Consider the following 25,441-nt stretch of genomic DNA (forward strand, 5'->3'; position numbering starts at 1 on the left):
CCTTTTTCTCTTTGCTATTATCCCTTAATCTATTTCAGATGTCAAAAACTGGTGGCAATATGGAACCCATGCCGTTCGTTCGGAAATGGGGAAACGATTTGAACGACGAAGGTGATTCATCTTCGGCACCCGCCCCTTCCCTTGTTGTGCCTCAAATTTCTTCCAGTTCTACCCGTGAGTTGGCATTCTAGAACTTTTCCCTTTTTTATATTGACGATTCAGGTTCGCCATCTCGATCAGATTCAGTTGCGGAGAAGAAGAAAGATCGCTCTCGCTCGAGATCCCGTGATCGTGACCGTGACCGTAAGAAGGATCGCAAGAAGAAAGATCGCTCCCGATCCCGGGATCGTGATCGTGATCGTCGTTCCCGATCTCGTTCGCGTGATAGAGATCGTGATAGGGACCGTGAGTCTCGTCGTCGTCGTAGCTCGCGTTCTCGTTCTCCACGTCGTCGAAGCAGAGACCGTCGTCCCGAACGTCGTAGGGATCGGTCACCACCATTAATGGTTCCGAACAGCCCGCAACGAGTCAAAGAGCCAGTTATCAATCCACTGATTCGTGATGATTTGGTATCAGCGGTGGAGAGTGGTGCAGTTGCTATGGAAGCTGTTCAAGTAGGATCTGTGGTCCCTTTGAATCCCACTAAGAAGTACGAGTGGTATAGTTTGAAATTTTCTGTAAATTTAAAATTATTACAGAGAACGAAAGAGTCGTTGGTCTACAACAAAAAGCTTTGTCCCAGGAATGCCCACTATTTTACCAGCAGATTTGACAGAGGATCAAAGGAACGCCTATCTTCGTGAGTTTTTTACTTGTTCGGGTTCGTAGGGTTCCGAATCTTTTTTGCATTTTTCTGAATGCAACAAAAAGATTGGGAACCCTCTTTTTCTCAAATATTGACTATTAAAAAAAAATGGAAAGTACAACAACTGGACTGGATTGGCAATTTCATTAGACAGGTTTGACTGTTATTTCTTTGTATTTTCCTATTTTTTCATTTTTGTTTCAATTGTTACTTTACTAATTTCTGGGCCTTTGGCCCAACATTACAGTTCAACTCGAAATTGAGGACGCAACACGCAAGCTTCGTCTAGCCGATTTCGGAGTTCCTGAAGGACGTGAGAGGTAAGTTTAGAAACTGTAATCGTTTACAGTGAAACCAAGCCCCTGATACAGTTGCGCCCCTATTTTTATTGGAAAAAAAATTCTGAAACAATGAATTAAAATTCAAAGTCTTACAGGCACGCGACACCTTTTTTCCGGCAGTGTAAATCACGATTCCTGAAAGAATACCCAAATTTTTGTATATTTCAATTCTAATCCTAATCAATTCTTTTAAGGTTTTTAGACCGACGGAATTGCACATTTCTAATTATAATACGAATATTAAATTTCAGCATTTTCAGTATTTATCAACAATTTTCAGCAAAAATTTTCCAAAAGTTTAAAATTCAGAACTAACAGACATGAATCTACTTATCTGAGTCTTTATATTATTTCAGATCGCCATCTCCTGAACCAGTCTACGATGCTAATGGTAAACGGTTGAACACTCGTGAAGTGAGGAAGCGTCAGGAATTGGAACAGTTGCGCCACGAAAAGATTCAAGCCTTGCTGAAAATCAATCCAGCTTTCAAGCCTCCAGCAGATTATCGGTATGTTAAAAGAGCCCCGTTTAAAAGTAAGTTTGTAATTTTCAGTGCTCCAAATATTCGTCTCCATGACAAAGTCTGGATTCCACAAGAACAATTCCCTGATCTCAACTTTGTCGGTCTTCTGATTGGTCCACGTGGTAACACTCTGAAGAGTTTGGAAGCTGAAACAGGAGCCAAGATTATTATTCGGTAAGCAACACATATTTTTAGAAACCTAGTTTGTATTTTTTCAGCGGTAAGGGATCCATCAAAGAGGGAAAACTTACGAATCGTTTGGGCCCAATGCCAGGAGAAAATGAGCCACTTCATGCGTATGTAACGGGAACTGATATGAATGTCATTAAGAAGGCGTGTGAAAAGATCAAACAAGTTATCGCCGAAGCTACTGCTTTGCCAGATAACAATGAGCTCAGAAAGTTGCAGTTGAGAGAACTTGCCCTTCTGAATGGGACTTTCAGACCCGAAGATTTGGCAAAGTAAGTTTTCAAAATAAATCTGTAAAAAATCAAAATTAAAATTGTTTTCAGCGGAGCTCGTTGCTCAAACTGTGGTTCCGACGAGCACAAATCATGGGAATGTCCGGATGCACCGAATGTCACCAACCAGATTAAATGTACGAACTGTGGAGCATTCGGTCATATTTCAAAAGATTGTAAGAATCCAAAAGGAATGTACGCATCGGAAGTTGGTATGGATGACGAATATTCTGCACTTATGGCAGAACTCGGAGAAACACCAGCTGGAGGAGCGAGTGCCGGTGGTCAAGTCGCGTCTGCTGGCGGTGGTATACAATCGATGAGTGATATGAGTGCAAGAGGTGGAAGAGGAGGTCATCAAGGAGGACGAGGAGGTCATCGTGGAGGCTTCCAGAATCCCAGAGAATTGTTCGGACCACCGAAGGGAGAAGAAGAGCAGACACCAGCCAGTACTATGCAAGGATACTATGACCAGTATCAGCAATACGCATACGCTAACCAATACCAACAATATGGGGCTCCAGCCCCAGATGCTTCAGCTTATGGGCATCAAGCAGATTACAGTGACTTCTATACAAGTCCTGGAGCCAGAGGAGGCGCTGGAGCAAAGGCAAATAAAGGGTAAGAAACCTAGAAGTGATTATTAGTCATGGTTCTTCCTAATTTTCAGATGGTACGGTAGCGGGTCTTCAATGCCGATGCCAGTTCCACCGCCAGGAAGCTTCGGTGGATTCATGCCTCCACCACCACCACCGCCACCAATGCCGGGAGATTTGTCTTCACTTCTTGCAGCGGCTCCTCCACCACCACCAAGCTAAACATGATTCGTCATTTTATTATTATATTTCCTACACCCATCGGATCGCTTTTTTTTTTTTGAAAATTATGATCTGCTTTTTATTCTACTTTCCCTCTCCTTGTTTCGATACCATCTGCTATTTCCGTACATGTTTCACATAAATACCCCTTTAAAAATTATTCGCTGTGCTAATTTATTTTCCTTCTTTCTTTCCAATTGGGATTTTTAACCTATAAATGTGGTGTTGGAGGTTTTATTCCATATTTTTGGAGTTTTTTAGCTCTTCTCTTACTTTTTTATTGTTTTCAAGGAATATTGAAAACTAGAAGGTTTAGAATGAGCCGTCCCGGTGCATGGAGCCGTGTGGCTTCCAACCTGTGGAAGTATGTAAAAGGCGATTTTTCGAAAAAGGTATTTCTGATTAAAAAAACGGATTCGAGGGAAAATTTGATTTTAAGAATTATGTCGCCGAAGATTCGTCAGGAAATCGTTTCTACGAAATCGCCAACAGTCGACAGAATGTTTCGAGGTAAATTAAAATACCGTAAACCCTCTATTAGAAGGGCTCTTTCGAAATGTGTTGTTTGAAATTAAGAATTTCCGCAAGTTTTCAATGAAAAATATTCCGGAAATTCCACAATTCCACAAAATTTGTTGAAATTTAATTTTTGATCAAAATTTTTATCAATCCCGTTGATTCTGATGGATTTTATGAATTTTGTACATAAATTCGCCGAATTTTTAAATGAGAAATTACGGAAAAAGTGACCGGGAAAATATAAAGTCCCCTGTAATATGAAGGGACTTCGGAAGTAACTTGGAGCAATAGAAGGGTGGGCCCTTCTAATGCAAGTCTTATGTTAAATGACCTAGAATTTCTTTGAAAAAAGTTGTTCAGAGGATTTGATCCACCGACATCAGGAGCTCACATCGAACCTGACTTGGAATGGCAAGCGTGGTTAAGAGGAACAAGAAGGTGAGCCAAGTGATTGTAAAGGTAAAAAGCGGTGAACTGGCTTTCACTCCAGAAACGTCGATGTCATGTACTGGAATCTCTACTTTGACAGATTCCCACCGTCCGACACAGAAATCGCGATTAACAGGATGAAGCAGCAGGTTAGTGACCTTTTGGTACCAGAACGTTCTCTATAGTGTAATTTGTTAGTTGAAACATCACGTAGGGAGGAGAGAAGAAGAAGAAGAAATTCAGTGAATGATAACTCTTGTTGTCTGAGTATCTCGATCTCTTCTTTCTTATCATTTCTCTCAGACAATACTATGTTTGTTTTCAAAAAGTTTCTTCTTTTTTTATTTTTCAAATCAATTTCAGGCCCAACTTGCCCAGGATTCGAACACTGAAAAAAGAGCGCCACACGTTCAATCCGAAGGGAAAGGGGCTGGAGATCACCAACCACAAAAGTGAACCTTTTCGAGCCCGTAGTAGCTAAAAAAAGTTTGAGATGTATATTTCAGATTCCCCAAGTACAAGGACCTGGAAGTGACTCCTGGATATCAAGAAAAGGAGAAAAAATAACTATTCTCTATCTTTTCTAGTACCTAGAATGTACAGTTTCTTTTCTTGATTTCTTTCTCAGTTCTCTTTTTTTTAAAATAAAATCTCCTATATTTTTCTCTCTCTTCTCTGCTTCTAAATCCTTCTGTTTGCTTCTCATAACTTCCCACAGATTATCGCCCTGATCATTCCAGATGCCGGGACTTCAGAAGATTCTGAATGGTGTCATCCGGTTCCGACAAACTGTTCGAAAGGATTTGGTATTTTTTCTTTCTTTTTTCTCTAGATTTTATATTTTGGTAATTTTTCTATTTCCAGGTCAAGCAATTCGAACAAGTCCGTGACAATCCGCATCCAACAGCTGTCTTCTTCACTTGTATGGATTCGAGAATGCTTCCAGCAAGGTCCCCATCAATTTTTTAGGGTTGTCTCCACAATAAACTTTTTTCAGAATCACCTCAAGTCAAGTTGGAGACATGTTCGTTGTCCGGAACTCTGGAAATATGATTCCCCATGCCAACAATTATGGTAGCCATCGCTCATTGAACAATATAAATTTCAAATTTCAGGACCATCCGGCTACGAAGTCTCCGTTACTACTGAACCAGCCGCATTAGAATTGGCTGTTAAGCGTGGAAAGATCAACCATGTCATTGTATGTGGACACTCGGATTGCAAGGTACTCTATAATTATACTATGGAATTACTAAAAAACAATTTCAGGCCATCAACACATTGTACAATCTTCACAAGTGTCCAAAATCGTTTGATCCAGAATCGCCAATGGACCACTGGCTTCGAAGACACGGATTCAATTCTATTAAGAAATTGGAAAAGCGACTAGCGGATAAGAAGGCCGGACCAATTGAGTTCGTTAGTGACAATCCATTGTTCTCGTGAGTCTTGAAACTTCATTTTCTAAATACAACCGAGGTTTCAGGTTCCAAGCAATTATCGATCCAGAGGACAAGTTGAATGTGGAGGATAAGCTTTCCCAAATCAATACTCTCCAACAGTTGGAGAACGTCGCTAGTCATGGATTTTTGAAAGAGTTCCTCGAGTCGCAAACCGTTGATTTGCATGCTATGTGGTTTGACATTTACACCGGTAAATTAGAAAAGTTTTATTCTCAAAAATTGAGCTACTATTCCAGGAGAGATGCACATGTTCAGCAAACCCAACAACCGTTTTGTTCTTATCGAAGAGTCCAATGTTGAGGAGCTCATTGATGAAGTTGAAAAGCATCAGACCTAAATAGTTCAATAATTTGTCTTCTTATTTCTTATGTATATTCTAATAGTGCTATTTTTGCTGCATTTTTCTAATTTTCTTTTCTCGCCATACTTTCCCCAATGTTTGCCTGCTACAATCTGCATTTATATAAAGATTTCACACTAATCCTATGTTTCTTTGTGAGAACTGTTCATTAGTTCAGTAAAATTTATCGGTCTGTTCTTTTTTATTGTGCATGACCCAAGATTATAGGAAAAAACATGTCATCGAGTCTTGGTTTGATTGCTCGTCGGTTTGTCTCGAATCAAGCATCAGCGTTGACAAAACCGAAAAAGTTTTATAAGGTGAAATTAAGTGTAATATATGTGGGAAAATTGCAAATATATTTTTCAGGAGGTGACACTGGCTAGTGAGGTGGATGAGAAAACTGGCAACCAGATTCATAAAGTTCTTCTGGATCATCATGTTCTGAAGACCCAAGGAGGGCAAGTGCTTAAGGTAGAACAAGAGGAAGTATATCGAATTTTTATTGTATTTACATTCGAATTCTATATGCACTAAAGTTTATACGAATGCTGGCTCGTCTGAAGTCATTTTTTCAACTGATACTTCCGGATCCATTACATTACTAATGAGATTTATAGCACATTGTCGTGGAGTGATGCTAGACTTTCGAGAGGCTAACGATGCTTGACTAGATCTTCTCGATGAGAATCTTGAAATTATCCTTGAATCAGCTTTTCGGCAAACGAAGAAAAGAATAAGAAGGAACTGAAAGCATTTTGATTTTTTCGTAGTTCCAAAATCAGTTCTAGGGAACTCACCACTGCAAAAACAAGAACTGGAAGTAGATGCAAAACTATGTTGTGAATGGTCATTTTCTCAAATTCATATTATTAGCTTGAAAATCGAAGAAAGTAGATTGGAAATAATGTTATGCAAATATGAAAGTTTGCATAGGTTGTCACAGTCAACTGACCGACAAAAAATTTGCGAGACAATTGAGACACAGAGAAAAAGAGAGAGAAAAAGTAATATTTACATAGGTTTTCGAGATGGCACACCAGGGGTGATTGAATTTCAAAATTGTTTTAACAGAAAAAAAAGTGAGAAAATTTCCCGAACAGACTTTTTTTCTTCCGAATTGTTTACTCTTACTTCCTTTCTCAGTTAACCCCACACATAATCCTTTGGCACAATAATATAAGTGAGCCCCAGAGAAGATGAATGACGTGGCATTTCGACTCCTACAGTATCCTGTTGTTTCAGCTCGACTCATATCCATTAGCACTGGCAATTGCACAAGAATGGTCATCTCAAGACGAATTTCTCCAATTGGGTCAGATGAGACTCACTGGACTCGCTTTTACTTCTCAGGACAACCCACTGGAACAATCTGCGTTAGTTCCATGATTCCACTTGAGGTATGTATGTTTGTGATTTTAATTTTTTTAGTGACACCATCTCGCAAAAGATTCTTGACTACGTTGACGGTGACACTGTACTTTTCTTCAATACCGAGAGCTCAAAACTTCACCGTTACCAGGAGGAAAACTGGGCACCACTTATTAAAAATCTCAATTCGGATCTTGGAATTCAAGTGCGTCCCAGTGAGAGTATTCTGGGTAAGAAAATAAGAGAATTCTTTCAGAATTTCCTAGAAAATTGAATTTTCAGATTGTGATGTTGCGAGCGAGACTGATAAGGACAAGATTGACAGATGGGTTCGTCAGCACAATTTCCCGGCTCTCGTGGGACTACAGTATGCCACAGAATCAGTTAGTTTTTCGACTTTAAGTATTCTTCTTTTTTTCATTTCACGTGAGTTTCAAGGTCACCTGCTATTTTATTATTTCACGTAACTTTTTAAATTCACGTCACGTGGAAACTTAAATTTGCATGAAGCTTCACGCGTAATTTATAAAGTGAAAACGTTTTTCTCACGTACGTTTTTCGATTAAACATGGATTCTCAACTTTTTCAGGTGAAATCCTTCATCATCGCCTACAATGCCATCCGCCATCACATCGACCCAGAAACCGCCATCGACGCTGCTACGTTGGAGCAGAGAACTCAGGCAGAAACGTGGGGAAGCGTTGAATGGGCGCATGGATTGGAAAGAGAGGAACTGTTGTCAAGGCTGTCGGCGGCGTGTCTCTTTGTCTATTTCAATTCCAATAATTTCACTTCTAAAACTGTTTGAAGCATGTTTTAGTTCGTAGTTTAGGAAGATCCGTTATTTATTTGAGATTTTATTGTTGGTTTTTCAAACAGTTAAAATATATAAAACAATTGTTACAAGTATCGCATCATACACTGATATTCATTATTCGCGAAGAAATAGAATCTGAAATTCAGAATTTTATTTGAATCTTAAAAAGCAGAAACCCACTCTGTATAATCTTCCATTTGATAAACATTCAACAAAATGTAGTTTTCATCCTCTAAAATTTCGTGTGAGAATTTCCATATCTTTTCATCAGGAATAGTTTTTGGAAGTCTAATAGTGATTTGGCAGACTGTTAGAGAGTAGAGCCTTCTGAATTTCAGCACAGTGTCCATAAAATTTTCAATGTTTTTCATTTCAGAAATGTACAAATGTTCGATGACCTGAATTTTTTTCATAAGAATTTTTCAGAACTAGAGAAACCCAACGTAATCTTTATCGTCTTTATATTGCAAGAGAGCATCGTTCAGATGCATTTCGTTTAATTCAGGGAGGACCACAAAATGTTTTAGACCATGAATATTTTTCTTCTTATCCATAATCAGATATTTACAATTCAACATTTCGAAATCTGAACTTTTCACAATCTCCATTTCGGCTTGCATATCGTTTGAAGAAGTTCCAAAGAACAAGAAAATATTACATTTCCGAAGATGAGAATGCTGGAATAGTGGGAGGAATGTAAAAATTGAAGAACCATTTTGACGATTTCCGAATTCTTCTAAAGAGAAATATTCGTTGAGAGCACATCGCTGAATTAATACTGGCAGAATCGAGAACTTCTGAATTCCGAATATATTTTTCAACTTTTATCTTTTTTTTTAAACTTTTCTTCCATTCATTTTTCCTAGATATCTCAAAACGCACTGATCTGTCGCTGATAATAGTTTCGCCCTATCCTGAATTCCAATTGGAGAATGCTCAGCATCATCGAATGCTCCATTGAAATGAGAGTAGAAGAACAAAGCGAATAGAAAAAAGAATACAGGAGAGTGATATACCATAACAAGTTCTAAACTGAACCAACTGAACAGTCAAGGATCTAGATTAAAATCTCCGTTCTCCATTCCACAGGAAACTGCTTGTAAACTAGTTGACCGAGATATTTTTAGGGGGAAAATAATTTATGAATCGATATTGTTTCAACAAGAACAAAAAAGTGCGACGCCGGGTGACCAGCAGGGAGATCGCGTCATTTCAACGGTCTGCACAAGCTTACAAGATATAAAGAAAGGAATACAGAATAAAGTACAGGATGGCGGTCATGCTTATCCTCGGAATGGTGGGGCTCCTCCTGGGCGGGACATTCCACGTGGTCCTCCACGGCCCATTGGTCGGCGGAAAGCGGTTCCGCGTCCTCTACCGCGCTGATCCAGACCTCCGAGACCCATTCCAATAGCTCCCTTCTGCGCTCTTCCGATATTTTTGAACATTGGCGCGTTTTTCAGCATGTCAGGCAGGATCATGAAGCGAATCTAAAAAATGAATATGAGATGTTGGGAGCATATTGAGCAGCAAACCTTGTTTCCGCGAATGAAGACGTTCTCCAACTGATGACTTCTTCCGTCTCGGAAAGTGACAATGGTCTCGGAGAGCTGACAGTTCATGTTGTCTTCTGCCTCGATGAGCTTTCCTCTGTATACCTCACCTAAAATGTATTTATTATTGGAGAATTCTTTCATAGTGACCAACCTGTGACGGTTTCAAGAGTGACGGTATGGCCTTCAGCCTCGTGAAGAATTTTGATTGGCACACCAACTGAAGTCATCCTGCAAAAACAAACTAAATTTAAAAGGAATTTCTAGGACAAAGCACATTCTTTTTAAATTACAAAGATTTAAAATCTGATTTAGGTAATTTTTGACAAAAAGGCTTTCGAAAAATGAGGGTTTTATAAAAACATTTCAAGCCTGAGTAATTGTTTAAGAATAGAGAAAATCAGGCTTCTAACCTCACGAAAATTCTAGAAAACTGCGAAAAATTGAGAAAGAATTCAAAAAATTAAGGTCTAATTTTCGAAAGTCGAACGCGTTGCGAGACGCAGCGTGTGCGGTGGTCCACACTTGCGTTCTCTGACATTTTTTCAGAAATTTCGATTTTTCTCATACATGGAGTTCATGATTCATATGCTTTCAGTTGTGACAACTTGTGAAATAACAAAAAATACATGTTCGAAATCTATTATCTTTCGTAGTTTACAGCCAAAATGCGAAAAAAGCAGTGAGGAAATGTCTAATCGCTTCTACATTCTTCTCGGCGGTCTGCTGTTTCTATCAACGTTTGGGTTAACTGGTGTCATTGTAATTCCTCTGAGTGTCATATGCTTCTTGGCAGGGTAACTATCACTTTCTGAAGCAGACTACAAATACATATTCAGGTTCCTATACATTGTCTACCAAACGGGTCTAGAAAAGTCTGCAGAACTCGATGAGAAGTTGGCGTTTCGACTACAGAAGTACAAGTTTCCATCAGGAATAGAGCAGCTGTTGAAAAATGGCAAACGGCTGACTGAGCAGAATCAATATGAAGAAGTTCACTCTATGAGCAATTCTCCACAATTAGATCTGGTCCTAGAAGAAATTCTCGGTTACATCACTCGAGATTATATCGGCTTCTGGTACAAAAATCTGTCAAATGACAAACTTTTCGAGCAAAGTCTAAAAAGAACATCTCGTCGTTCAATTGCCTCTCTAACTCAATGCCTACGACAAGTGGAATGGGTTCCACTGATCACTCGAGACGTTGTCGATGATTTTGCTTCTCATTTGCGTCTGTTTCGAAAAGCCAAAGAAAGAACTACTTTTCAAATGAAAGATGACGGAAATTCAGACAAATCTAGTACAGTTGAAGACTTGGATGCAGAATTGCTCAGTAACTTTTTCGACTTTGAGCTGGAAATGGAGAAGACATTGTGTAGAGATTTACTCTCAACTACACCTCATTATGAGAATGCGTATCTCCACGATCTAGTCGATATAATTTTGTATCTTGTGATGCCTCCTGAGGATTTCAGATGTCGCCCATTAAGGTTTTTACTTCGAGAAGTTGTTGGTTAGTAACACTTTGAAATTTACCAAAAAATTAAAGTTATCTCTTTCCAGTCCGAAAAGTTATACTTCCAACGCTAGACTATCTTTCCAACCCAAATGAAATTTTCCAATTGATCGTATGGTTGCTGAGTGAAGTGGAACCAAAGCCAGAGGACTTTCTTGCCTGTCTCTCGAGTTCCACGTGTATAGAAGAGCTCGAATCAGTGCTGAAGGAAATTGTTAACGAGAAAACTGTGATGCGAGGAAAAGATGCTGGTGGTGAACAAGGTTAGTTTGAGAAGGAAGTATGATTGTTTTCTGATCAAACTCGCATTGCTTCAGATACATTCGTTAAACAACAACTGGCTAGTCTGAACTTTGTCGAATTACTTGTTCAACGTAGAATCGATTATCTTGGATCACAAGATTCAGCATTTTTAGTAAGTTCAACCTTTTTCTTAGCACTTCAATCAATCTTCTGTTTCAGTCGAAATTCGGTGAAGATGGTGACCAACTTGTTCAACTTCCCCTCCATGTGATTCTTACGAATTCGACAGCTCTTTCTCAATTTTGCGAATTCCTCAAATCTGCCGGAGGCCAGAATTACATAGACTTTTATTTGGCAATAGAGGGATTCAAAGTATCAGTAGAGCATCAGATGCGATCGCTTGCAAAGGGGGAGATTTCCGACTCTGATGCCTACGAGACGGTCAAAGAAGCAGCCAAGTACATGTATGATCAGTACTTGTCGGAAGAGGTAGCTTTGGTTTCAGCTTCAATGAATCGTATCATCTTTGCAGGCTATAACACGTGTTCCTCTCGACGATGCTCTCATGACAAAGTTTCTACAACGTCTTAAAAATGACGAACCTCACGATCTTTGGTTTGAAGCCATTCAAGAGAAGGTGTTCGATGTTTTGAAAACTGACGATCACTTCTTTCCGGCGTTCAAAAAGTCTCCAGCCTATGTGAAAATGCTGTTAGATTTAGAAATAATTGACGAAGACCGTAACGATCCGACATTGTCAGAATGTGATTCAGTGACCTCATTCTCATCACAAGAAAAGTCAGAAGACGAGTCTCGTTGCGACTCAGCGCTTCGAAAGCTTCCACTCGAGTTAGATGGATCAGCTCCATTGGAAGGAGAGCCAGTAATGACAGCGATCGTGGAGACTTTAGGAATTGGACATCAAGGGAAACAGACATATGCACTATACAACGTTCGAGTTACTCGATGTGTTGATGGACTGGAAGTGAGCAGTTGGAATGTTATCAGGAGATACTCCGATTTCCATTCCCTTCATCAAAACCTTGTTCAAAAGTTTCCAAAACTGGCAACACTGTCGTTTCCTGGCAAAAAGACATTCAATAATTTGGACTCGCAATTTTTGGAAAAACGGACAAAAGCTCTGAATTTGTATTTAGCATGTGTCCTCCAACCATCACTTCTACGCAACTATCCCGATATGGATCGTCATGTGTTTGACTTCCTGTCTCAGAAGAAATATGCAAACTCGGATCCTCTCGCCAAGAAGCTGATGTCCGCAATGTTCGATCCAATCAGAAATGGAGTGAAAGCAGTTGGTAATACTGTTATGGCGGTTCCAGATCAAGTATTTGAAGGTGTTACTAAAATGGGAGCAGGAATAAACAATGCAGCGAAGATTATCATTGTAAGTTCGCATTGAACTACTTTTAAAAGATAATTATCTCATTTAAATTTCAGAATCCTATCAGCAGTACCACCACACCAAACAGACCGCCTGAAATGGAAACCGATCGAGTTGCTGCTTCTTTAACTGACACTGAAGCTGAGAATATTCCTCTTCGAGTTTTGGTTCTAGTAGTAAGCGAAGTGTTTGGAGCGCAAGGAAGTGCGTGGTTCCGGCGGCAACTGGTTACCGTTATCCGACACATTGTGACTCCTTTCGGAACTTCGATCAATAAACGGATAGTTGATATTGTTAACTGGTTGACTAGTGAACAACAAGTCGGCGGTTATCTGACTTCTTTCAAGTTATTCAAATTTGAAAGAGATTTATCTAGAAATTATGATTCCAGGAAATCGATGTGGCCAGAAGGCGAATTGGCAACCGAATATGTGGAAAAACCAGCTGAATTCCATCACAGAACACGCCTTCTAGCAAAAACTCTTATGCTATCTTTTCTTCCTGATGAATTACGGATGATCCTGGGAACCAACGTTAGCTATAAGGTATAACTGAAAATTATAAATACTGAATTTAAAATTTGTATTTTAGGGGATCAACACAATATCAGAAGCATTCCAGAACAAGAATCTCAACCGTCGTCTCCTTTACGTCCTTCTAGAACGCTTCCTGATCAAAGTCTTCCCATCGAATCGATTTGAGAAAATTTTCGCACAACTTCATTCAAAATCACCCAGAACTAAAAAGATATGATAATTTAAAATTTATGTAAATATGTAAATATCTAGCAGTGGTTGAGTGGAACTTGAGAAAAGCTTGTTCCTTCAATTGGAACTAAAATCGTTTCCATTTTCCACTCAACACTTTGGTTGTGATAGTTCAATTGAATTTTCCCATTTTTTCTTGCATTTTTCCCCTATTCCTAATTGCCCTCCCCATTCCCCCAACCGGTGATGTATTAAATTGACAGCTCGTACCTTTTTGTGCCAATTCTATCTTTTTATAAACTTTTTGTTAACAGAACTATGTCGAAAGAATTCGCGTTGAGTATCTACACGCAGTGTGCCTTATCGACAAACATTTTCCGATTTTGTCGACAAATTTACTTGACAAATTATCGATAAATTTGTCGACAAAATTTTGTTGACAAATTGTCGATAAATTTGTTGTTTTTTTTGTCGATAAATTTGTCGAAGGGGGCATTTGTCGACAAATTATCGAAAAAAATTGCTATTGACCGCCGGAATTACTAGTAAAAAATTGTATCTCATATTTTTTTTCTACGCCATCTGACCTGGTGGCCTAATTTTTCCAACATGAATTTTCTAGGCCACCAAACTTTTTGACCTGAAAATAATCTGATGTTGACATGGTGTGTTTTTAAGCCATTTTGATATGGTCGCTTAACTTTTGCAATATGAGTTTTCTAGGCCACCAATCTTTTTGGCCTAGAAATGGTCAGATATTCACCTGGTACGTTTTCTGAGCCATTTTAACATGGTGGCCTAACTTTCGTATGTTGAGTTTTCTAGGCCACCAATCTTTTTGGCCTAGAAATGGTCAGATATTCACCTGGTACGTTTTCTAAGCCATTTTGGGGTGGTGGCCTAACATTTGCAAGTTGAGTTTTCTAGGCCACCAACGTTTTTTGCTTAAAAATGATCAGATATCCATCTGGTATGTTTTCTAGGCCATTTTTACATAGTGGCCTAGAAAACTCCATGCGCGAAAGCTAGGCCACCATGTTAAAATGACCTAAAAACACACCAGGTGAACATCAGATCATTTCTAGGCTAAAATCGTGGACTAAAAAATTCATGTTGTGAAAGTTGGGCCACCAAGCCAGATAGCCTATAAAGTTTGCCTGGGTAAGCTCTTCCATCATTCTAGAAGTCCTAGGAAAAATGGTAGCGATACGATTTTTTACAAGTAATTCCTGCGGTTAATAGCAATTTTTGTCGACAATTTGTCGATAAATTTGTCGATTAACTGTCGACAAACAGCATTTCTATCGACAAATTGTCGATAAATGTTGTTTTTATCGACAATTTGTCGGTAATTTTCCGATAAATTTACCGGTAAATTTGTCGATAAATTTGTCGAAAAGGGCGTTTGTCGACAAATCATTTGTCGATAAGGCACACTGTCTACACGTATACCTCTGCAGTAGTCTGTAGAAAGTGATAGTGATAGATAAGATTCAGATGGATCATGCAATTGAAGAACAACTTGGTATTCAAAATGTCAACATTCTCAAAAAAGGAGTTTTGGATTCGGATGAAGGGAAATTGTTTTTGAAGTTTGGGGTATTAAGAACATTTAAACAAAACTAGGGATTTCTATTCTTTGTAGGAAGAAGATTTGGTTAAAGGAGAGTTTGAATCTCTGAAAGCAATACAAGCATCTGGAACTATTCAATGCCCGAAACCATTCGGAATTGTTCAAAGAAACGGAAACTTTGCACTAGTAACCAGTTACATTGAGTTTCAGCATAGAAAAGATTGGGCAACGTTTGGAAATCTGCTAGCCAGGTTGTTCAGTGTTTCTATCAAACACTTTAGACAATGTGGACCTTTCAGAATGCACAAAACAAATTCAGACCTCCTGCTTGCTTTAGAGCAGCGTTCTCGATTGCTCAGTTTTAATTCTGAAATTTCTGAAGACTCGTTGCATTTGGAACAAGAAGAAGGGACTGCAAAATTTGGGTTCCATTTGCCAACTTGTTGTGGGAGAATCCCCCAGGAGAATGAGTGGACTGACGATTGGACGGTAGAATTTAAAGTAATCAGTTGTTTGAAAAAAGAAAAAAGAATTTCAGAAATTCTTCATTTGCCATCGTCTGAAACCACAACTCGATAGACTTATTGAGGTGTCAAACTTTACCAATTTGAAATAAAAGCATACAATTGTTTAGGAACACAACGTTCGAGAACTCATTGACCATTCTGATCAACTTTACCGAAAAACCGAAAAGCTTTTGAATTGCCGCCAATCAATTCAACCTGCTTTGGTTCATGGTGATTTGTGGGGTGGAAACTGGAGTATGTGCCTTTCTGGAGAAGACACTGAGCCAATTGTTTTTGATCCATCCTCCAGTTATTCGGATCCTGAGTTTGAATTTGGAATTATGCAAATGTTCGGTAAGTTTTCCTATAACTCAAATTATTACCAATTTTTAATAGGTGGCTGGACTCAAGATTTTGAAGAAGAGTATGACAAAATAATGGGGAAATCGGATGGAAGACATGAAAGAGTTGCACTCTATGAACTTTACCATAATTTGAATCATTGGTAAGTTTTGGGATTTCCGAAAAATACGGAAAATAGAAAAAAATTCCAGGAATCACTTTGGTGGATCCTACAGAAACAGTTCCATGAACTTGCTCCGAAGAATCATCGGATGAGAAATTGTCTACATTGTTTGTAAACTTTGATTTCTGTGAAATCGTGTGAATAAAGAAGGTTCTTTTATTGCATCAAGATTGAAAAGCCACTCATCATGTAAAGCCTGTAATAGAAGCCCCCCCCCCTTTTAACTTTCAACTTCGAGCCGATTTTTCTCGGTTCCTGTAAAAGACATTAAAATGTTGTCAACTGATAAAATGTTTTATGAGTTGACAGATTTTTGATAACTTGCACTGGAGCCGAAAAAAATTAGCCCAAACTTGGGGGACTTCTACTACAGGTTTTACGGTAAACACTCTAATAGAATGCCCCTCAAACCGTCAACTTTGTGCCCATATATCTTGTTTAAAGTGAACAACGGACAAGACTTTTATAATAATATCAAAAATTTTTTGTCTGTTTACCACTTTTTGATATTTCTCACAGGAACTCAGACGAATTGACTATAAGTTGAAAGTTATGAATTTGAACTCAGGATAATATTTTTTCTTATCTCAAAAAAGTTTGATTGATTCCTATGAAGTAATTGATGAGCTTCCAATAATGAATTGCCACATTCCCTATTTGAGGATCAGTCTTCCTCTCTTCTCATCTTCCCACTTGGAATTGATCCTCTCTTTTGACAGTCGTCCCCGCGAATTGCAAAATAAAAATTCTATTTCCAAACTCAAATATTGCTCTTTTTTGTTCCATGTCCCTTTCTCTCCCTCTCTCTCTCACTCGCCCTCTGATCACCGGGGTTCCCGCTAAAAGAACACATGCGGACGACGGTCAAAACGTTTTGCACTTTTCTATTTCTCTCGACCATCACTTTCTCCGAGCTCGGAGGATCGTGTGGTTGTTGTATTCAATTCATTCACACACTGTTCTTCCATTTTCTCTCATTCTCTCTTCATTCTGCCTGTCATATTCGTGTTATGTGCGTCTAGGAGTCGCCCTCCCTTCCCGACAAAACGGAAACAAAAAGAGCTGCTGTTGCTGGAGCTCCGCGCGGACAGTTCTCTCTGTGCTTTCCACTCGGTGTATACACTTTTGACACGTGTCGTTTAATTTCTCTGTGCTCTGTATGAGCTTCAACACTCCGCCACTGACTCCCTCTATCTTCTCTGCTAAGCATCCGGCCATTCCGGTTGCCCTTCCCTTGGCTTCTTCTTACTCTGCACTGGAGACCTCTTGAAGAGAACAGAGCAAGCTTTCTCTCACTTGTCTTGCTCTGACAGCCACGTCACATCTGGCTCTGTTCTCTTTTCAAAGTTATGTTTGGTCCTTCACTACTTTTTACCTATTATCTTGTTACAACTCTTGTCAGGTCACAACCTTCGGCTGATGTTTTCCGTAGTTTTGCCGGGTATATTCCCGATGAACACAGAGTCGTACACCATGAGTGGCAGAATTCAGGTTTGCAGAATTCAGGTTAAATTAGATTTTCAAAATATCCGATGATCTTTTAGGAAAATTTCAAGGAGACATTGATGGTGTGGACCGGAACTTGCTGAAACTTCCAGTAAGTTAAACAATTGAAACATCTTTATCTCGGTTTTTGTAGAAGATTCTGAAAATCTGTAAGCTAACAAAAGATTTTTTATTGCAAACATTCTTGTTAGTTCCTAATTTTTGTGGAAGCTTACAATTAGCTTTGATCTTTGTTTATCCCAGTTTCACCAGGAGATGCCAAACTTTCCACCGCAAACGTTTTCTTTTTTTTTATACCATTCATTTGAATCAAATACATTTAGGTCATATCAGAAGGCAGTAAAGAATTTTATAACATGACGTTGAGAAATGAACCAGTTGGTATTACTGTAACTTATCATACTTCATTTCAGGAAGGTCCAGTCCTCTTCAACGCCCTTAAAAATAAACAACTCACCTGGGAGAATGGAGTGATCCCTTACGAAATGGATACGGCTTTCTGTGAGTGAGTAGTCGTCCGATAATATTCAATAAAGTCTCATTTCCCTACTGATTCTTCAATTTCCAGCACCGAATGAAGTGAAGATTATGGAAAAGGCTTTCGACAGTTACCGAAGGAATACCTGTATTCGATTTGAGAAACGAGAAGGACAAACTGATTATTTAAATATTGTCAAAGGATACGGATGCTATTCTCAAGTTGGAAGAACGGGAGGAAAACAAGAAATCTCACTGGGAAGAGGTTGTTTCTTCCATGAAATTATTGTTCATGAGTTGATGCATTCCGTTGGTTTCTGGCACGAACACTCTAGAGCTGGTAGGCAGAGAGTCTTTAAAGTTTTGAGTAGTTCCTGTTTTTTTTCAGATCGTGACGATCATATAAAGATACTGTGGGATAATATCTTGCCCGGAATGAAATCACAATTTGACAAAATTTCGGCAGTGTTACAGGTAATTCTAGAACATTTTGTATTCCTACTTGTCTCTTAACATATCAAATGTTCAAAATATATCAAAAAATAATTATCAAATCAGCAAACAAAAAATCACTGTCAGACATTCTTTTCTGTGTGAACGCACAAATAGAAAGATTGTTTGTACACTGCCATCGGAAGATCAATTGATCCCGCTGGGGCATCAGAAACCTGTTCGGAGCAAAGTGATTGATGCTCTTACACTTATGAGGGATGATGAGTCACTGTACTTGATATTGCAGGATCTACAAGGCGAAAACTACGATTACAAGTCTATAATGCATTATGATAGTACTGCGTTCTCTCGAAATGGTCGGAACACAATCGAAACTGTAGAAGATGGATTCACTCAGGTCATTGGTACGAATCAAGATTTGTCGGAACTAGATATTGTGAAGGCAAGAAACAAAAAAAGAAGTTGAAAATTAAGACTATTTTAGATCAACAAACTGTACTCATGCAAGGCAAAGAAGAAGGAGAAAATGAGAGTAACGACTGAAGAACCAAGGAGATTGATTCCCCAAGTCGGAGAGAAGAAGCCTGTCGATTCAGGAGAGAGTCAGTTTTTTTTTAATTTTGAGAAATCAAATTACCTCCTTGTCCGTTTTTTTTTAAGTTTTAGCGTTTGGGAACACCCAAAAAGAAAAAGACATATCGAAAGTTTGCAAGCATAACAATTCATTCCGCACCTTTATACAAATTTTAAATAGAAAAATAATAATTCACTGCCTTCTTCTTCACTTACTATTAGTTTCTAAGTATTCTATGTTACTTTTTTAACTTCTTTTGCTCAAATCAACCTTAAAAATGATATCATCTGGAAAAAAAGGAATTATGTTTTGTTTGTATCAATAGCTAAAGAATAATTTCTAGCTACCATTTTTTTAGAAAAAAAATCTGTAATTGACCGAATTGTATTCCAGAATGTGTCGACCACTTTGCCGATTGTCCACATTTCGCTCAATATTGCACTCGAGCGTCCTTCTTCTTCGTCATGAAATCATACTGTCCATTCACGTGCAAGCATTGTCCCGGTGATAGGAAAATCAAAAAGTCGGGATAATTTCTAACCTATTCTATGTTTGTTATTTTCTTTTCTTTGTTCCATGACGAGTCTAAAGCTGTGATTCCAGAAAAAAACGACCAAACGATTTATTTGTATATTTGCAAAAGAGAGTATTTATTTGTTATGATAATAAATTATTTATGTTATCCTTTCATATCAAAAGTACATTCAGAGTGCATTCAGACAAATTGCCCTTACTCGGTAAATGTTGGCAACTTTGGGGCAGAAGTTGGGTGAATTGGGCTGCAGGCAGATTTTGATCTAAAGCTGGGCAGAAGTTAGGCAAAAGTCCAACGGCGCGCAGAGGGGCAAATGCTGGGCAGATACTGGGCAGAAGCTCTGAACGTTGCGGTGATGCAAAATTTTTTAACGGTTATAAGTTTTAAACATATTTTCCATACGTTTTCTATGAATTTTTTTACGATTATATCTGACTTTTTTCAAATACTGTTAGTTTCTTATCCTTTTTTTTCAGTTTTCAACGATTGAACAGTAGGATGAGTTTCATCGATGAGTGGAATCGTGTCAGCCGAAAAAAAAAACGAGAAGCCATTAGTGAGCATAGAAAATGATGAGATTTGTTATGTTTCATTTTGAGAGGAGAAAAATTTTCTTCAAAAATAGATAATTTCCAGGCAACTTCTTCGCACTTATCATTTTGACAAGAAAATGGGATTCTCGTCAATTGCAAGGTGAGATGACTAATATTCTTTACATCAAAGCTAAAATTCAACTTTTTGCAGAAGAGATCGGAGTGTTCAACATATTTGACGTGGGAAGAGTACAAATCGAAACTCGGAGTTGAAGACCCAGATGATTAGGAGACAACGTCTGGAGTTGCCCACATTTACCGAGTTAAAAACGTCTTATCCTCTTGGGTATCATAAAAGATGACGAAAAAAGTGGGCGAAATTTATGCCCAATTACGCTTTCATACGAAGAAGTCGGCTCATTTGAATTCGGAATTTCAAATGTCTTCTTCTTCTTAAATTTTTTTTGGATGATATCTCCTTCTTCTTCTTGTAACCTCTTTTCACGTTCATACCCTTCTCTCTAGGTTCTCCCATTTATCTTTTTTTTTCTCCTTTTCCCCTATGTCTTATGTTTCGTGTCACTACTGGAAAAGGTCCTCTATGAATATCTTACCTCAATCTGAGTAATCTTGGTTTTCTTTCTTTAGGTATCCCTTCCTCTTTGTTGAAAATTACTATTGCTAACCGTTAAAATTATAACCACAGAGGCTTTTTTAAAAAGACCATTGATCTGGTAGAGCGATCTCTTGTGAATGGAGGCATTCACACTGTCTAGTTTCAGGTCAATTATCTCAAATCCTATGCAAGATATCAAAAATGTGTTAACAAACAAAAATTGCTGATATTATAAGAAACCATTTATCAGTTGACTACTTTTTTAATATATTTCACAGAAACCGAGATAAATTGGCTCAAAGTTAAAAGTTAGGGTCCCTCCTATTACAGGGTTTACAGTAATTTTCAAATTTTTTACTGTGATGTAAAAACAATACCAAACTTCACAATACATTTTGAACCGACAGACATTTGAATTTAAAATGAAATATGTTTTCTATGTATGAGTATGACTAGAACCCTTTTTGAAAAAATTGAACGTCTGAAAGCTGCCAACAGCGGTGCAACAATTTTAAAAAGCCAAAAAAAGGAGGGAGAGAGGTGCCAAATTCGTTTATCTCATTCATTTTTCTATCTCTCCCTCACTCATTTTCGTCCTCTCATGTTTTCATTTTGTTGCTGGTATCCAATTTGACAAGAGAATAAAAGAATGAGAGAGTGGTTACCCCCTACTGTGTATTCTGTTTATGTGTCAGGGCATGTACAATTTTTTTGGCAATTTTTTATTTTCGAAACTTTTATGGAACTATTGGAGAATTTACAAAAATAAATTCTTTCCATCTTCTCCGTTTTTTCCTTCTCGAAATTTTCGCAGTTTTATGAAGGAACACATAAAATGGGAAATATTGGAAGCGAGAATAGAACAACGGAAAAAAGAAAATCATATTCTATGGGAACTCCAATCAAAGCTATCTATTCTTCTTTCATTCTTTTTCCATTCTCCATCAATACTTCCTTTCTCTCCCAATACTTTTCCCCCATCTTCTCTTCTTATTTTATTTGAACAGCTTCTTCCTGTGTTTGTCAATTGTTTCTGAATGAAGTAACACACATTACGAAACAACCCCTGCCATGTGGATTGTAGCATTTATGTCATCGATTCTTCTCGAAATGATCTTCGTTTTTTTCTGAAAATTCCCATACCGTTTTTTCTCGATTTTCCTTTCTTTTCTTCTCTTTCTATACCCATAAAACTATTGGTGTCGCTTCTGTTGACTCTTCATTCTTCGTTATTTTCTGAATTTATAGCCAAACGACCTGAAAAAAGATTCTGAATATTTTGCGAACCTAAAATGTCGGGACTAAGTATGTGGCACAGAATGATGTAAGTTTCGCAAACATACAGTAAAATTAAAGCTTAAGAAAATCCGGAAAAAATGTGGTTTAAAATATCATTTCTGAGATCTAAAATCTTTCCATTTTTGTAAGATTTTGCAAGCTTTCCTCATTGAAAGTGTATTTTCTAAAACTATCCTAGAAATTTAATTATCTTCCGTTCCTTCCCATTCTCTCCTTTTTCCAATTTTCCATTTTTTCTCATCTCCATTCGAATTGAACTCAAAACCCGTATTTCCTCTTTCCATAAATTTTCCTTTTTTTTCCTTTTTTTCATATTTTTCTTAATTTCAGCAGGATGGAGTCGGCGACTAATTCGTCATCCGAAGAGTCCATTTTTCACGAACAAGTGAGTTTGTTTAGTTTGATGTCAAACATTTCAGTTATGGCTTGATAATTTCAATTAGGTCAAAAAGTCCCTTATTTTCTTCTAGTAAGATTCTGTGCATGTCTTCTCCAGTTGTTTTTTGGTTTTCCTAACAAGTGAAATGTGATTATACCCTCTTCTCCATTTCCTTTTCTCTTGTCGGATATCGGATCATGTTGAGGAATTTTTAGTTTCCTTTCTTTATGTCTCTATCTTTTTACATTTTTCTCTTCCAGACTCGAAAATTGTTTCGTCTATGTGACGCTCAAAACATTGGACTTATTGGAAAGGTAAACATGATTTAATTTAATTTGTTTATTGATCAGGTGTAATAAAACATTAGAGGGCAGAACATGAAAGACTCAGAAAAAATGCCCCTCACGAGGCCGATCTGAGTAGGGGAGGGGAAACGGGATAATTTAGATATGACACAGGAAAGATGTAACCGGTAGAAAAAGAAAAATAGGGAGCAAATATATCAATAACGGGTAATACTGGACGAAATTAAGGATTCAAACTCGGAAGGTAGGAGAAATCGGGTAACTTGGGAAGTGATGGCGTTCCACAGGGGAACAATTGAAGAAAAATAGTCAGAGGAGTAGGGCTGAACAATAATTAAGTTCATAGGGCGACGAGGGGAGGAGGAGTGACATTTGACATGTGCATTTAGGTTAGGAAAGTAGGCGGAGCCATTTAAAAATTTATAGAGAAGAATTAGTTGAGCTTTTAGCCTACGATGTCGAATGGAGAACATATTGAGGATAGAGAGAGAGATGATTGGAAATATAACTTTTGTACTTTTCTGTATTTCAGGCTGATCTAGATGTGCTCGTTGACTTGATTCCACCAGATGATCTCCAGAAGATTTCTCGTTTTATTGGCGAACAGAAAGTGAACGAGCCAGCGTTTTGTCGTATTCTTAGTGAGTGTTCAGAAAATACAAAAATGAGTTTTTGTACTTGTTGTTTTTTTTTCATTTCAGAAGCTATCGTCAGTCAGGCACTTCAACAAGAAATGGCAAAAATTGAAGCACAGGTAAGACGAATTTAGATTTCAACAGAACGGTTTTGTGGTTCTTGAACTTATATTCTTCCAGATTCCGGCATTTGATAAAAATCAGTATTTGCAAGAGTCCAGTTTGGAAGATGAGATGCGCGCAATTGAACAGAACAGATCTTATTTGGATGATCCATTAACCAAGATTTTGAAGTAAGACTATCTAGGATCTAAACAAAATTATCATCTTTAAATGTTTCAGAAAAGAATTGGAAGAGATTCAGAGATACGAAAATTCTCAAATTCAAAATGAGCATGCAATCAATAATACAATGATTAAGAAGCCGTTGTACCGTCCCATCCAACCAGAACCAACTATCCCGAAGGTTTCTTCTTTGGCCGAGGAGTTGAACGCAATTGATAAGAAAGTGCCACAAAGAAAAGAAGAGGAAGAACTCACTCAACCGGATCGAATTTTCAAAGTTGTGTTTGTTGGAGACTCGGCAGTTGGAAAAACTTGTTTCTTGCACAGGTAGGTCATCAAATATATTTTTGAAATCCCAAATTGGTACTTTCAGATTTTGCCACAACCGTTTCAAACCCCTTTTCAATGCTACAATTGGTGTTGATTTTACTGTCAAAACTATGAAGATTGCACCAAATCGTGCTATTGCCATGCAATTATGGGATACTGCTGGACAGGAAAGGTATTGAAACACTATCTCCTCAAATATTGCAGGTCATGTAAAACATTTTTTTGAAAACTACCATTTAACAAAATCATACTACCGCGAGTAATACATATTTCGAGAAAAATATAAATTAGGTCAAAGTGACGGTATAAAAATTAGTTAGAAAACATTCGTTGATAGCGAGATAAAACAACAATTTTCAGATTCCGCTCAATCACAAAACAATACTTCCGTAAGGCAGATGGCGTCGTTTTGATGTTCGATGTGACTTCTGAACAGAGTTTTCTCAACGTTCGAAACTGGATTGACTCGGTTCGAGCTGGCGTAGACGAAGCAACAGTTATGTGTCTCGTTGGAAATAAAGTTGACCTATTTGGAAGTGATATTGCGAGAAGTGGAGTTTATCGAGCTGCTGAAAAACTAGCATTGGTGTGTTTTGCAGCATTATTCATTTTTGATCAAATTTTATAGTGAATTGGAAGTTCAACATTTCAGGAATTCAAAATCCCGTTCTACGAAACGAGTGCCTACACAGGATATGGTATCGAGAATTGCATGCGTCAGATGGCTGAGTGTGTTTTATCATTTTGTCTTTATTATCATTGTTATTCCAGAAGTCTGCAACGTCGCGAAGATAATCATCTGGAAGAGGCTTTGAAGTTAGACATTAATTCTAATTACAAGAAAAGAAGTTGGTGTTGTATCTAAAATTGTGATATTTGATTTGTCTAGAGTCTTGGGATTAGATTTTATTCTTTGATTTGAAGTTGTAAAAGTTGTAATAATTTATTGAAAGTTGAACAAACTTTCAACTCGCTTATGATGAAAACATGCAATAAATAAAGAAACATTACTATATAATTCACCCAATTCATAATATCATAAAAGATTTTCAGACTTAACATCTGCCTCATCTTCATATTCTGAAAATTTTAAAAATTGTGTTTTTATTATTTAGCCGAACTACTTTTTCAATGGTGTATCATTATAATGAACATTTACTCATTTTGCTCTCACATCTACATACAACAACCGTTACCAAGTCCTCTCGTTTTCACTGATTTTTGTGGAGAAAATAAATTCTGAAAATACAAATATTTTTAGGTTACTGTCGTTGTTGGACTCTGTTATAACTTTTTGATCCTTATGACAAAATGAGCTTTCAATGAAGTAAAATTTTTTTCGAATTCTTCTTTCGTTTTTTCCCGGGATTTCCTCCTATTTTTTCCATACTTGTAAAATTCCGAGCCGGCCCGGCCCGGTAGCAAAAATTTTGTCATTTTGAACCGAATTTTGAGCTCTCAATACAATTTTCTATATATTTTTTGTGCTTTTTGGATTGTTTGTCTGTTTGATCAAAAAATATTTTTAAAAACTCGAAAAAAATCACATGAGGGTCCCCCCTTATGTGTTCTTTGAAATTTTCAAAACTTGTGGAATGAC

The 25,441-nt window shown here is 37.8% G+C and overlaps 10 protein-coding genes across 10 annotated transcripts; 8 read left to right on the forward strand and 2 right to left on the reverse strand.

Moving 5' to 3' along the window:
• Window positions 1-38: 38 nt before the first annotated feature.
• Window positions 39-2,949, forward strand: Cbr-sfa-1 (the record flags this gene model as incomplete). Its single annotated transcript, XM_002632352.1, has 9 exons — window positions 39-174; window positions 223-649; window positions 699-799; window positions 1,053-1,125; window positions 1,503-1,655; window positions 1,701-1,844; window positions 1,889-2,131; window positions 2,183-2,752; window positions 2,802-2,949. The coding sequence occupies 9 exons, from the start codon at window positions 39-41 to the stop codon at window positions 2,947-2,949; spliced, it is 1,995 nt and encodes a 664-aa protein (XP_002632398.1).
• A 317-nt stretch (window positions 2,950-3,266) lies between these two features.
• On the forward strand, window positions 3,267-4,464 carry CBG00422 (the record flags this gene model as incomplete). The annotated part of the gene is made up of 6 exons (XM_002632353.1): window positions 3,267-3,341; window positions 3,389-3,459; window positions 3,829-3,906; window positions 3,959-4,046; window positions 4,261-4,349; window positions 4,404-4,464. The coding sequence occupies 6 exons, from the start codon at window positions 3,267-3,269 to the stop codon at window positions 4,462-4,464; spliced, it is 462 nt and encodes a 153-aa protein (XP_002632399.1).
• A 173-nt stretch (window positions 4,465-4,637) lies between these two features.
• Cbr-bca-2 lies at window positions 4,638-5,697 on the forward strand (the record flags this gene model as incomplete). The annotated part of the gene is made up of 7 exons (XM_002632354.2): window positions 4,638-4,703; window positions 4,762-4,847; window positions 4,895-4,971; window positions 5,013-5,122; window positions 5,167-5,339; window positions 5,384-5,550; window positions 5,597-5,697. 7 exons carry the CDS (start codon window positions 4,638-4,640, stop codon window positions 5,695-5,697), a joined length of 780 nt encoding a protein of 259 aa, XP_002632400.2.
• A 239-nt stretch (window positions 5,698-5,936) lies between these two features.
• CBG00425 lies at window positions 5,937-7,879 on the forward strand (the record flags this gene model as incomplete). Its single annotated transcript, XM_002632355.1, has 6 exons — window positions 5,937-6,020; window positions 6,070-6,174; window positions 6,946-7,076; window positions 7,132-7,301; window positions 7,354-7,454; window positions 7,661-7,879. 6 exons carry the CDS (start codon window positions 5,937-5,939, stop codon window positions 7,877-7,879), a joined length of 810 nt encoding a protein of 269 aa, XP_002632401.1.
• A 92-nt stretch (window positions 7,880-7,971) lies between these two features.
• Window positions 7,972-8,508, reverse strand: CBG00426 (the record flags this gene model as incomplete). The annotated part of the gene is made up of 3 exons (XM_002632356.1): window positions 7,972-8,023; window positions 8,069-8,286; window positions 8,332-8,508. 3 exons carry the CDS (start codon window positions 8,506-8,508, stop codon window positions 7,972-7,974), a joined length of 447 nt encoding a protein of 148 aa, XP_002632402.1.
• Window positions 8,509-9,171: 663 nt separating this feature from the next.
• Window positions 9,172-9,671, reverse strand: Cbr-snr-1 (the record flags this gene model as incomplete). Its single annotated transcript, XM_002632357.1, has 3 exons — window positions 9,172-9,378; window positions 9,424-9,551; window positions 9,596-9,671. 3 exons carry the CDS (start codon window positions 9,669-9,671, stop codon window positions 9,172-9,174), a joined length of 411 nt encoding a protein of 136 aa, XP_002632403.1.
• A 460-nt stretch (window positions 9,672-10,131) lies between these two features.
• CBG00428 lies at window positions 10,132-13,355 on the forward strand (the record flags this gene model as incomplete). The annotated part of the gene is made up of 8 exons (XM_045244749.1): window positions 10,132-10,238; window positions 10,281-10,954; window positions 11,005-11,220; window positions 11,275-11,372; window positions 11,420-11,689; window positions 11,733-12,605; window positions 12,659-13,147; window positions 13,194-13,355. 8 exons carry the CDS (start codon window positions 10,132-10,134, stop codon window positions 13,353-13,355), a joined length of 2,889 nt encoding a protein of 962 aa, XP_045091569.1.
• Window positions 13,356-14,806: 1,451 nt separating this feature from the next.
• On the forward strand, window positions 14,807-16,006 carry CBG00429 (the record flags this gene model as incomplete). Its single annotated transcript, XM_045244750.1, has 6 exons — window positions 14,807-14,908; window positions 14,955-15,371; window positions 15,421-15,471; window positions 15,517-15,742; window positions 15,785-15,893; window positions 15,943-16,006. The coding sequence occupies 6 exons, from the start codon at window positions 14,807-14,809 to the stop codon at window positions 16,004-16,006; spliced, it is 969 nt and encodes a 322-aa protein (XP_045091570.1).
• Window positions 16,007-17,263: 1,257 nt separating this feature from the next.
• Cbr-nas-6 lies at window positions 17,264-19,457 on the forward strand (the record flags this gene model as incomplete). Its single annotated transcript, XM_002632360.2, has 8 exons — window positions 17,264-17,405; window positions 17,459-17,511; window positions 17,834-17,921; window positions 17,989-18,237; window positions 18,286-18,371; window positions 18,637-18,786; window positions 18,835-18,952; window positions 19,318-19,457. The coding sequence occupies 8 exons, from the start codon at window positions 17,264-17,266 to the stop codon at window positions 19,455-19,457; spliced, it is 1,026 nt and encodes a 341-aa protein (XP_002632406.2).
• Window positions 19,458-22,241: 2,784 nt separating this feature from the next.
• Window positions 22,242-24,706, forward strand: CBG00431 (the record flags this gene model as incomplete). Its single annotated transcript, XM_045244751.1, has 9 exons — window positions 22,242-22,292; window positions 22,547-22,600; window positions 23,124-23,232; window positions 23,293-23,345; window positions 23,407-23,519; window positions 23,569-23,838; window positions 23,885-24,013; window positions 24,202-24,427; window positions 24,494-24,706. 9 exons carry the CDS (start codon window positions 22,242-22,244, stop codon window positions 24,704-24,706), a joined length of 1,218 nt encoding a protein of 405 aa, XP_045091571.1.
• Between the last annotated feature and the right edge of the window lie 735 nt (window positions 24,707-25,441).

This window comes from Caenorhabditis briggsae (genome assembly GCF_000004555.2).
Source record: "Caenorhabditis briggsae complete genome, chrIV, whole genome shotgun sequence".
Lineage (NCBI taxonomy): Eukaryota > Metazoa > Nematoda > Chromadorea > Rhabditida > Rhabditidae > Caenorhabditis > Caenorhabditis briggsae.